Source organism: Nomascus leucogenys, chromosome 1a, assembly GCF_006542625.1.
Source record: "Nomascus leucogenys isolate Asia chromosome 1a, Asia_NLE_v1, whole genome shotgun sequence".
NCBI classification, from domain to species: Eukaryota; Metazoa; Chordata; class Mammalia; order Primates; family Hylobatidae; genus Nomascus; species Nomascus leucogenys.
In genome coordinates this window covers 63,961,025-63,973,761 of record NC_044381.1, presented here as the reverse complement: position 1 = coordinate 63,973,761, position 12,737 = coordinate 63,961,025, and the positions used below count along the sequence as shown (strand labels likewise).

Here is a 12,737-nt window from a genome sequence, read left to right as displayed (position 1 = left end):
TTTGGCTGGGAGGATAGTAATTCAGGAGGTTGAGGTCTTGGAGAGCAATGCTCTGAGAAGCCAAGGATCCAGAGAGCCATGGAGTAGACCAGGAAACCAGCACCAGAGACTTAATCAAAATGGTTTTGACTAGGCTAGACTCCTGGTTATAGCAAAACCTTATTACTAAAGCAAAATGGACCCAAAGCATCTGACTATAGCCATGATACTCTTGCAGTTGAAGGCTCTGGTTTTCTAAAGAGTGGTCTCTCTTTAAAAACAAACAAACAAACAAACAATAAAAACCAGAAAGTCTAGTGGTATTAATGTGTTCTCAGGCTTCATGAATATCTTGGGGAATCTAGTCTTTCAGATAAAGTAATGGATTTTCTTGGTGATGAGTTCTGGTTCTTGGCTCTGAACTTCCAGCTTCATGATCTTCTAGAGTTTTGTGTGGAGAAAATATTGAATCCCTTATATCCATTTTTGTTCCTTTGATCCCTGAGTTGCTACCCTTGATGTTTCTGCAATTGGTTTGAGTACATCTTATAGTTTGCAGATTTTTCCACATCGCAATAATTGCTTAGTAATTAATTGAATTATGCTGTATGACAGAAAGTGAATAATAATGATGACGATGGTGATGATATCTGAAGTCCTTGTGATTTACAAAGTGATTGCTACAAACATTTTCCTACTTAGGGTATTTAAAATATACCAACCCTGAAAAGGATAAAGAAGGAAATAGAAAGTAGGTAGAGTTAGTATATTTAATTGAATGCAGTTCTTTCTGTTTCATAGAAACAACGAATTTGCTTTTTATTTCCCAACAGCATCCAGTAATTGCTATTTTTACATATTTATGATGAGCTATGAGCTATTACTTATTTTTAATGTCAACTAGAGTCAACAATTAAAATCAGAATGTACTTCAATAAAAACGTGTTTTAGTAACTGACCATTTTTAGTAAGAATTCATTTTTCTTACATGTGGCTTCTGTGTTTCCAGACTTGGATATCAGAAACACATGAAAAGTCGTCACAAATGTGTTTAAACACAGAATGGGCTGAAATGAAGAGCAAGGCTTTATTGAATGAGGAAACAGTGAGCTCTGGGATTATTGAAAGGTATTCTTAATACTTTTCTTTACTTATAGAATGTGGACATGCAGAAAGGACTTGTATAAGTAGCAAAAAGGTATATATACCCCAGTTCCACACTAAGGGAACACATCAAGCACATTCGTCTCAAGCTTCCATGCTTTCTTCTCATGCTGTTTTCTCTGTTTGGGAGTTTCTTTTCCTCAATTGTTTACCAATCAACTCTCTACTTATTCTGGGCCCAGCTAAAATGCCATTTCCTCTTTATATGTGTTTTTTTTTTTTCTGGCCCAGGGTTCTGACTATCCAGGTTTGAATCCCAGCTCTACAATTTACCGTAAAAGTTATTTGGTGTTTATAACCCAGCTTGTTCACTTGTAAAATGGGAATTACAAAAGCATCTACTTCGTAGGGTTGTTATGAAATTTAGATGAAATAAAATAAAGTATGAAGTGTGCATAGAAGTATTGACTGACATGCAGTAAGAATTAGGTAAGCTGTCATTAATCAGAATTAATTCCTTTTCTATTTTTGTTCTCTGAGTATTTTATGTCCTACATGACAGTTGGACTTGCATTCTAGTTATTTATATGAAGGCATTTCGTCAGGAATAGAGAGTTCTTTGAGAATAGAAATTCTTTATTCATCATAGCTGTCATCCTGCATCCTGGCACAGTGCCTCCCCATCGAAGTGTATGACACATAGCCTTTGTCTTATACTGTAATTGTTGAAAAATGCCGTCAAAATAATGACAAAAATGCTAAAAATTCCATCGACTTGAGACATTTTGTTTTACAAAGTTCGTAAAAGTTGCAAACATGAAAACTCTTTAAAAAGTAATCCTCATAAAAATCTAACCCTGAATTAGTTTTTGTTTTGTTTTGTTTTTTGACATGGAGTATTGCTCTGCTGCCCAGGCTGGAGTACAGGGCGCGATCTTGGCTCACTGCAACCTCCACCTCCTGGGTTCAAGCAATTATCCTGCCTCAGCCTCCTGAGTAGCTAGGACTACAGGTGCATGCCACCATGCCCGGCTAAATTTTTTTGCATTTTTAGTAGAGACGGGGTTTTACCATGTTGCCCAGGCTGGTCTCGAACTCCTGAGCACAGGCAATCCGCCCGTCTCGGCCTCCCAAAGTTCTGGGATTACAGGCGTGAGCCACTGCGCCCGGCCCCTAGATTAGTTTTAAATGATTTTAAAAGTTTACACATTACAGTCTAACAAGTTTTCTAAAAAATGTTATCTTGTTTTAGGGTCACCGGATTGCCTGCCACAGGTTTTGGAGCTGTCTTTCCTAGACATCCACCAGATCAGAGCAAAATGTTAGTAGTCCCTAAACTGTTACAATTGTACAAAATGTTTCTTGATTCAGAAGGTTTGTTTGCAGGGGCAAAGGTATGAGAGGGTGAGCCAAGGTCAACAAAATGCCCTTTACGTGACATCTTCGACTTGCCTTTAACCAAATATTTTCTCCATTCACATGCATAGCATTAATAACCATAATAATAAAACAGTAAATCCTCACTATTTGCAGATCCTGTATTTGTAAATTTTTCTTCTCTGTAAAATTTACCTATTTGTATCCCACAAGTCAATACTCGTGGTTCTGTCGTGGTCATTTGTGGACATATGCAGAGTGGTAAAAAAGGGAAGGCACCAGATGTGCACAATCCCAACTGAGGTTGAACAGGGTGATGCCCTGCCTTCTTGTTTCAGCTCTCATTCTATAAACGTGTTCTTTTCACAGTCTATTCAGCGATACGTTTTTCAAACTCTTATGCTTTTTGTTGGTGATCTCGTTTAGGACATCCCTCAAGCATGGTGGTGAAGTGCTGCCGTGTTCCTTAGAGCAAGAAGGTTGTGATGTGCCTTTCAGAGAAAACACATGTGTTAGACAAGCTTGATTCAGGCATGAGTTGCAGTGTTGTTGGTCATAAATTCAAAGGTGATAAATCAAAAAATAAGATGTCTTTAAGCAGAAACAGACATACAACAAAGTTTTATACTGATTGATTGGTGAAAATGTGACCAGAGGCTTGCAGGAACCTAACCCTATATTTCCCCTAAGATCAATGGTTCAATATTTGCTAATTCAGAGTTTGCAGCAACATCGTAGAACATTACTGTGAACAAAGAGAACTGACTTTACAGCAAGAGACTATTTTTACTGATATAAGAGATAAGTTTGTTTTGGCAGGGAAGCATGAATTTTTACTACAAAAGAAAAAGTTCTTATCCACTCATCTTTCTAAACATAAACTTTCATTATGTACAGGTAAGTAATGTGGAAATGCACGCATAAGCATGAAAAAATTCTAAGGATTGCATTGTGCATTATGGGGTTGTTGTGGAGATTAATCAAGTTAATATACGTCAAACAATTAGAGCAGTAACTGATGCATAAGTACTAAATTCTCTGCTGGACATGGTGAACCTTTCAGTTTATAAACTCGTATCAGTTCAGAGAAATTTTCTTGATTTATTTTATTCTTGACTTATTGTGTTTTTTCACTGTTTTCTCTTTTGGAAATCCTTTATTTGAATGTTGGATTTCTTGTCCTGATCCTAAAACTTTCCTGTCTTTTCTCACCTTTTCTTTTTGGTCTTTACTATCTACTTTCCTCTCTGTTTCTTCATCTCTACCATTGAATTATCTTTTTGTTTTCTGAATCCTTTTGTTTTTATAGGATCTTTTTTTTTGGTTTCATGACTTCAGTGTCTTTTCTATCTGAAGATGTTAATGAAAGTTTTAATGATAGCTTTCAAATTTTTTTCTTCCCCATGCATACTCTCTGTTTTCTCCAAGATGCCTTTTGTTTCTGTTTTTTATTTGTTTGTATGGTATCCATCTTCCACACTAGAGACATTTTCCTCAGGTACCTGCTAATCAATCCTCTGCTCATGATTAAGTGATGGGGCTCCCAGCCTGTGAGTGAGGCTTACTGCCTTGGAGATTCCATGGAGGAATCTAGGTGGGTTATTATTTCAAAGAAGCCCTAGTACCAGTACAGTCATGCATTGCGTAATGTCAGGGATACACTCTGAGAAATGTGTTGTTAGGTGATTTCATCATTGTGTGAACATCATAGAGTGTACTTACACAAACCAGATGGTCTAGCCTACTACACACTGAGGCTAGATGGTAAAATCCATTGCTCCTAGACTATCAACCTGTACAGCATGTTACTGTACTGAACAGTGTAGGCAATTATAACACAGTGTTAAGTTTTTATGTATCTAAACATATCTAAACATAAAAAGTACAGTAAAAATACAGAATGAAAGATAAAAAATGGTACACCTGTATAGGGCATATGCCATGCATGCACCCTGCAAGACTGGAAGTTGCTCTGGGTTAGTCCATTAGTGAGCAGAGAGTCTATGAATGTGAAGGCCTAGGACATTACTAAATACTACTGTAGACTTTATAAACACTGTATACTTAGGCGACACTAAATTTATAAAACAATTTCATTTGTCCATTTTGCATTGCTATAAAGGAATACCTGAGACTGGGTAATTTATAAAGAAAAGAGGTTTATTTGGCTCACAGTTCTGCAGGCTGTACAAGCATGGCACCATCATCTGCTTGCCTTCTGGTGAGGCGTCAGGAAGCTTTTACTCATGGCAGAAAGTGAAGGGGAGGCAGGAATGTCACATGGCAACAGCGGGAGCAAGACAGAGGGGAGGAGGTGCCAGGGTCTTTTTAACTACCAGATCTCATGTGAACTCTCCTTACTGCAAGTAGGACACCAAGCCACTCATGAGGTATCCACCCCCATGACCCAAACACCTCTCATCGGACGCCACCTCCAACATTGGGGATCAAATTTCAGTATGCGATTTGGATAGGTCAAACATCAAAAATAAATCAACAGTATTTGCCTTTTCTTCAAAAAGAAATTTACCTTAGCTTGTTGCACCTTTTTTACTTTATAGCTTTTTTTTTTTTTAATTTTTGGACTCTTTTAGCAACACTTAGCTTAAAATGCAAACACATTATATAGCTGTATAAAATATTTTCTTTCTTTATATCCCTATTCTGTAAGCTTTTTATTATTAAACAATTTTTTTTTTTACTTTTAAAACTTTTTTCTTAAAAACAAAGACACAAACACACACCTTAACCTAGGCCTACACAGGGTCCGGATCATCAATATCACTGTCTTCCACCTCCACATCTTGAGCTTCTGGTAGGCCTTCAGGGGCAATAACATGCATGGAGTTGTCATCTCCTGTGATAACAATGCCTTCTTCTGGATACCTCCTGTAGGACCTGCCTGAGGCTGTTTTACAGTTCACATTTTTTTTAAATAAGTAGAAGAAATATGCTCTAAAATAGTGATAAAAAGCATAGTATAGTAAGTGCATAAACCAGTAACAGTTGTTTATTATTGTTATCAAGTATCATTATATACTGTACATAATTGTATTTGCTCCATTTTTATATAGCAGCCAGCACAGTAGTCTTGTTTACACTAGCATCACCACAAATAATGTGAGTAATGCATTGTGCTATGATATTACAGAGGCAACAACGTCAATAGAAATTTTTCAGTTCCATTATAATCTTATGGAGTCTTCATAGTACATACTGTCCAGTCTGTTGTTGACTGAAAGAGCATTATTTGGCATGACTCTATTTTAGTCTCTCCTTTTGGGCTGGTCATATTTCCAGATAAGCCTCTTCAATCTCCCTTCTGAAGGGTGAAGAGTGGGCTGGTGCCTGTGTTCTTAGAGTGAGCAAGCAATTGGACTGGGACATCAATATGAATACTGCATTATGTATGGTCACTGAATTGAATTGTGTTTTTGACTAAGGACTTTCTTACCCTACAGATGAATAAATTTCTAGCTTTCTGCTAAGGGAGGGGAGGGGCAGTTACCTGGCAGTTGGGGAAGAGCTTTGGAGCAACACCTGCTTTTCAGACAGCTCTCCCCACAGGCCTTTGCTGACTTAGGATTCATTCAGCTTTCTGCTAAGCCAGGAACCACTTGTCAATCTTCTCTTCAGTTTCCAAAATTTGTTTCTCTTGTCCTTTCTCCTGTTCTCCATATTCTTATGGGTCAAAAAAACAAAACAAAACACTTTCTTAAGTCTCTTTACTGTGGTTTTAGTGGAGCTTTTTGAGGAAGCAGATTCAATGTTCATCTTAACTCTGATGTTATCAGAGTTATCAGAGATTCGATGTTATCAAGTCTCACCTGATCTGCAACCTCCTCTAGAGGACCTTCCCATACCTACTGCCACCCCACTCCCCATAACTTGGTTAGGTCCCTCACTGTGGGTGCCCATAGCACTGTGTGCTTCTTTTATGCAAACACTATTAATATTTGTTGCAATTGTTTGCATTCTTCTCGTTCTTGCTAAATTCAATGCTCTGAAGGGAAAGACTATCACAATTCTGTCCCCAGTGCCTAAAGAGAGCCTAACCTGCAGCAAATACACCACAATTATCTCCTGAGTTAATAGATTAATTATTTCTGAGATTGAACAGCAAATTATAATAGAAGGGGTTTTGGCTAATTCCTATCTTATTTGATTTAGGGGTTCAAGGCCTTTAGAACGACAAGTTGTTCTCAATTATTTTTGGTAAATGCATTTGAAGACATAGTTTCTTTTAGAAAATCAGCCCTTATTAGTTTGAATTGCTAGAATTACTCATTTGTTTTATTTGATCCATGAGTATTAACAAGGAAATAAATACATGAACACCTTCAACCGGCCCCTGCTAATTCCATATGTAATTCTTTCTTTCAGTTAATACGCACTAATTATAGAATGTTTCATACAGTACAATGCTGTGGTGTTTTAGAATCTGCTCTCTTGAATATTAAATAATCTTTTGCTTCTTGCCAACTCTACAGCTCTGAAAGTTAAATGTCAACTTTAAAAGGCAATGAATAAGAATGAGTTTGCTCAATGGACCAAAATATGCTTCAAGTTATAAAAGAAAGACTGTAATCATAAGGTAAATTTAAGGTTTAGGTTACCTGTTAAGGGAGAAAAATCAGGATGAGGTAAAGTTTTGTTATTAAGAAGACATTAGGTTGATGGACTTATCTTAATTTTTAGATGATGTCCATCATGCTGAAATGGCATTTGACTGACTCTCTTTCTCATAACTCAACCTATATCCCACCTAGTTTATTTTGGACCAATGTGAAGAAGACATAACACCTTTCCTCCATAAGTGGGTAGCAAACATCTCAATGAAACTAATTGAAAATCAGAACAGCTAGAATGTTTGACACTACCAGAACCTGTCACTCCTGACGTTAACTAAAGAAAAGGGCTCTGTGAATAATTCCTTCCATGTGCATCACAGATGGAGGAGATAGATGAAAAATAAATTGTAATATAGGGAACAGTTAGGATGACACTAAAGTGATATCAAAGACTTAAACTTTAAAAATGAAATTTATAGACTTTGAGTCTCAATTGAGCTTGTCCAGAACTAAAGCTGTTGTTTTCCTTGAGAGTTGGTCTCAGTCCCATTAGTGAGTCTCCACGGAATTGACAGTGGCCTGTGATGGGCACAGTGAGAGTCAAGGAGGCTCAAAGACCTCTTAAGCATCAACAATGCCCATTTGGTCTCAAACTATTAATAATACAGATGCATGTGTAGGGAGTCTCTAACATGGATAACTTACGCTACATGGATAGAGACAGTAGAGGAATAGAAAAGTAACGAAAGGCACATTTCCTTTATGGCATATAGGAAAAGTAGATGGGAACATGCATATAGTTAGTAATTCAATTTAAGAGTTTTTATTTGCCTTCCTACCTGATTCTCAAGCATTCTCAAGAAATTTTAGTTAATTTGAAAGTACTCTTTATGAGGCATGGAAAATAAATTCACTGATTTTCAAAAGGCCCCTGTATATCTGATTATGTAATAGAAAATCATTTTATGATTTGTCCACAGAACCAGATGACTGTAGCTAATTCATTCTAGGAAGTAAGGTTTTCCATGTACAAATCTCCGGGCTGTTTCTACGACCATTAAACAAGCGATCAGAAACCAAACCAGTAAAACAAACAATCAGAACTGTATCAAGCAGATCCAATTTTGAAAGGGAGATGTAGTAATAGATATAATTTTATGTTAAGATCTTATTTCTCAGAAGCCCTTATTTAAATATACACATAGAGTTCCTTCTCTATTCCCACTGTTTCACTTGACTTCACTTTTTTTTTCCTCTTTAAAAAAAGAAAGGAAAAAAATATATACACATATAAACATGTGTGGTCCCAGGATAATGGTCCACAGGAGAAGTCAGTTTTTTTTGATAGGGAAAAATCAGTTCAGGCAGGGTATTTGCTGTGTGAGAAGCAGGTCCGTGGGGCCCTGAGTTTGAGGGCTCCCCAGGAGTACTGAATTCCCACTGGAGGACGGAGAAGCACCTGAGGTAGACCTCACACAAGGTCAGCCCTCACTACTGCACCTTGTCGTTTTTACCAAATTTGATTGTCTCCTGGTGGTAGTGATTAGTGTATATTGTTGAAATTTCATAATAAATGGCTCGTTTCCATAATTCATCCAAACATTTATGTAATCCACATAATGGGAGAAGAAAGAAATTAATGGTGTTTGGGATCACTAAGTAGCTTTTGGAAATTGTGTGTGTATATGTGTGTGTGTATGTGTGTGTGTATGTGTGTGTGTGTGTGTGTGTGGGTGGGTGGGTGGGTGTTTGCTTTTTTCAGAAAGAACATGGTATAGAAACACAGGATAGGAAACCTGGGTTCTACTTCTAGGCCTGCAATAAACCTGCTACGTGACCGTGTGCTGCCTAATAACCCTCTCTGGACTCCCGTTGTTTCCATTTGGAAAATGAGGAGATTGAATCAAATGATCTGTAAAGTCCTTTCCTACTCTAAAATTTTATGGCTCTAGGAGAAAGGCATCTATAGTTGCATAAATGGGCAAGTTAAATGAGGCCCAAAAGTAGTTCAGGCAGTTAAGTGTTCATTGTTGGGATGGAGCACTTATCCTTATGTGTGTGGAGTGGTCTTCATAGTAGCAGTAGCAAGCCTGGGCTGCAGTTTAAATTCTTCCCTTTTATTCCTCTCTCTGAGACATTAACATCTATAAAACCTTTGGCACTCTTCAGAGGAAGGGGACTACATGTAAATAGTAAGAAGGATTTTTCTTTTAAAGTACAGTACAAAACATTTGTTTTCTTTTCTACTTACGCATTTGTGCTGTAGCTTGTCTCTTGGTAAAATATTACCCAGTTGTTGAACATTTTTCCAGAAGAAAAAAGGTTTCAAAAGTTACCCTATGATGATGATGATATGGTAGGCTTTGCATCCCCACCCAAATCTCATCATGAATTATAATCCCCATAATCCCCACATGTCAAGGCAGAGACTGGGTGGAGATAACTGGATCATGGGGGCAGTTTCCTCCATGCTGTTCTCTTGATAGTGAGTGAGTTCTCACCAGATCTGATGGTTTTATAAGGGCCTTTTTCCCTTTTGCTCACTGTTCTCTCTCCTGCTGCCCTGTAAAGAGGTGCCTTCCACCATCATTGTAAGTTTCCTGAGGTCTCTCCAGCCATGCTGAACTGTGAGTCAATTAAATCTCTTTTCTTTATAAATTACCCAGTCTTGGACAGTTCTTTATAGCACTGTGAGAATGAACTAATACAGATGAGGAGGAGGATAAAAACAAAAATATGCAAAGAGGAGAGTGGGGTGATGAAAGGTCATGAGAGTGAGACAGGCTTGAATTCAGTTCTTGATTCTCCATCTTATTCATTGTGGGAGCTTTCAATTTTGTCCGGCCAGCTTTCTTCTTTTGGACAACATCCTCTCACCTATTCAGTGTAATTTGACTAGGCCATATTATGGATGGCTGACTCTGTTCCCCATTTCTACCTCCCCACAAGCCTAAGTGTTGGGCACAAATCCAGACCAGGCTGTTCAGAGGATAGTTATTGGAGTTCTAGGGAAGATGCCCTGTCCTGTTCCAGTTTGCAAGTTATAGAGGACATCCTGCTTCTGTGGGAGTATCTATGTATAAATGAAGTTAAGCAGAGGTATGGGAAAAGACAGTTCTGATGACATTCTTCTTATATGAGCTGATATTTTCCTTTAATTTTTATCTATTAAGTTTGAGTTGGGTTTCTATAACTTATACTAATAAAAGCAAACACTTACATGATGCTTATTATGTACCAGGCACTATTCTAAGTGTTTTTATATATGTTAACCCAGTACTCCCTACAAAAACTCTATGAATTGGTTTCTTCATTATCTGCATTCTGTGATGGGAAATACAGAAGCACAGAGAAGTAAATAACATGTCCAAACTCTCACAGCTGACCGGGGATAATGGCCAGGATTTGAGCTGAGATAGTTTAATACCAGAGCTCGTAGCCACTCTTCTATGCTGCTTCTCTCAATGATAGGCCAACTAAGAGACCTCTGGCATATACTTCAGTTTCCTGAACATCACTTGTCTTTGTAAACATGGAGAGAATAATGGCTATATTTAGTCAGGCCAGGCCTTGAGCATTGGATTAGTCAGTATTCTCTGAGAAAGAAAACCAATATGATATATATGAGGAGATTTATTATGTGCTTACATGGTTATGGAAGCTGAGAAGTCCTACCATCTGCCTTCTGTAAGCTGCAGGGCTGAGAAACCCAGTGGTGCAACTCACTTAGAGTCTGAAGGCTGGCGGGCCAAGGGAGATGATGGTGTAACTCCTGGTTCAATTCTGAAAGCCTGAGAACTAGTGGGCCTGCCGGTGTAAATCCCAGAGTTCAAATGCCAGATAACTAGGAGCTCAGATGTCCAAGGTCAAGAGAAAATGGATGTCCTAGCTCAAGAAGAGAGAAAATGTACCTTTCCTCTTTTTGTTCTGTTCAGGCCCTTCATGAATTGGATGATGCCTACCTACATTGGTGAGGGCAAATCTTCTTTACTCAGTCCACCGATTCAAAAGCTACTCTATTTTGGATTAGCAAAAGAGATGGACAGATACAGACAGAAATAATGTCTTACCCGCTATCTGGGCATTCTTTGGCCCAGTTATGTTGACACATAAAATTAGCCATGACAAGCACTAAGCTTATAAAGGAAATACTGGTGAAAAGTTATTTATCCATTTTGAAATTTCTCAAATCAAATGTTCCATTTCTTAAACTACCCGGGCTCCTGGTTCCTTAGACATGCCTAGGTCCCTGCTTGACATTTTTGCCCTGTGAGTCAGGAATGCTACCTGAGTGCATATCACCAACTTGAATTTCCTAGAATGGATAGCTTGGCTGGTACTGAGTGGTGACGGCTTACTAGTTGGCAAGTTGCTGAGTTAATTTTGGAGTCAACCTAAATGCAGTTTTTCTTTGTGTTATCCTTGCATATAGGATATCTCTCCTTAGCTGATGTATGTTGAAGCCAAATGACCGAGGAGGTGGGATATCTGGTGTTAGTATTTGGGGTTGTGATTCAGGTTCTAATGAGTTTAGTTTGGAATTTGGATTGTGTGCCTTGGCAAAGGATATTTTAATGGCAGGTAACAATAACCTATTCTATCACTATCCTTGCATTGTAATTCAAATAATTTGATAAGAAAATATATGTGAAACCACATGATATAGTGCCCATTAGATCTGAAGTTTTGGCATCCTGATGGGCTGATGGCTGACTCAGACCATCCTTTGTTTCCTGTAAGTCTTTATGGAGTCTAACTTTATTACAGTAGCCATTCAAGTTATATCTGCCAAGTGGAAAGTCAGGTTTCTTTGTAGATTTGGGTGTGCTCAGTGAGGCCCTAAAACCAGCATTATGAATATAGGCTTATATGGTTTATCTTGTGGCCACTAGTTTGCAGAGATGGCTGAAGCACTTTGTTCCCTCCCTGAACATGCATGCTGCTGCACCCAGAAAGAGGCTGAGGTTATTTGCCTGCCCTCTGCACCTGGGCTGGTCTTTTGACTGGTTTTGATTAATAGAATGTGGCAAAAATGATATCCTGGGACTTCTGAGCACAGACATTAAGAAAAATAGTAGTTTCTACTTTCTGATTCTCAGATTCTAGCTGATATGCTGTGAGAAGCCGAAGACACATGGAGAAGCCACATGGAGGAGAATCAAGGCTTGTGTTTGACAGCTCCAGTGAAGCTCCCAGACAATAGTCAAAACAAACTGGAGCCATGTGAATGAGCTGTCTTGGATCATCCAGCACAGTCAAACCTCTGTACAACTGTAGCTCTAACTAACATCGCATGGAATAGATAAACCACCTAGCTGAGCTAATCATTCCACAGAATAATCAGAGATAATAAAATAGTTGTTATTTTAAGTTACTTTTAAGCCGTAACAATAGATAATTGAAACAACCTTCATATCTCTTAATACCATGCTTATATGGTCATTTCTTCTGATATTAAGCCTATAGGTATAGTTTTTGCCATTTCTAATCAATCAGAGATGCAAGCAGTTCAAATTATGGGGACTGATGATCTAATAAAACAATGTGCAGAATAATCAACTCAAAATGGATTAAAGATTTAAGTGTAAGACCTGAAACCATAAAACTCCTAGAATAAAACATAGAGGAAAACCTTCTTGACATTGGTCTTGGAAATGAAATGATTTTTTTGGACAGACATCAAAGGTACAGGCAGCAAAGGCAAAA

General features: G+C 38.1%; 1 protein-coding gene across 4 annotated transcripts in view; it reads left to right on the top strand.

The window, feature by feature from the left end:
- C1AH9orf135 (chromosome 1a C9orf135 homolog) overlaps positions 1 to 12,737 on the top strand; it is an 83,080-nt gene that overhangs the window by 31,730 nt on the left and 38,613 nt on the right. For all 4 annotated transcript variants that reach the window (XM_012500645.2, XM_003267394.4, XM_012500646.2 and 1 more), the window contains 2 exons: positions 989 to 1,107; positions 2,336 to 2,404. In XM_012500645.2, coding sequence (XP_012356099.1) covers positions 989 to 1,107; positions 2,336 to 2,404 — 188 coding nt within the window. The remainder of the gene's footprint in view (positions 1 to 988; positions 1,108 to 2,335; positions 2,405 to 12,737) is intronic.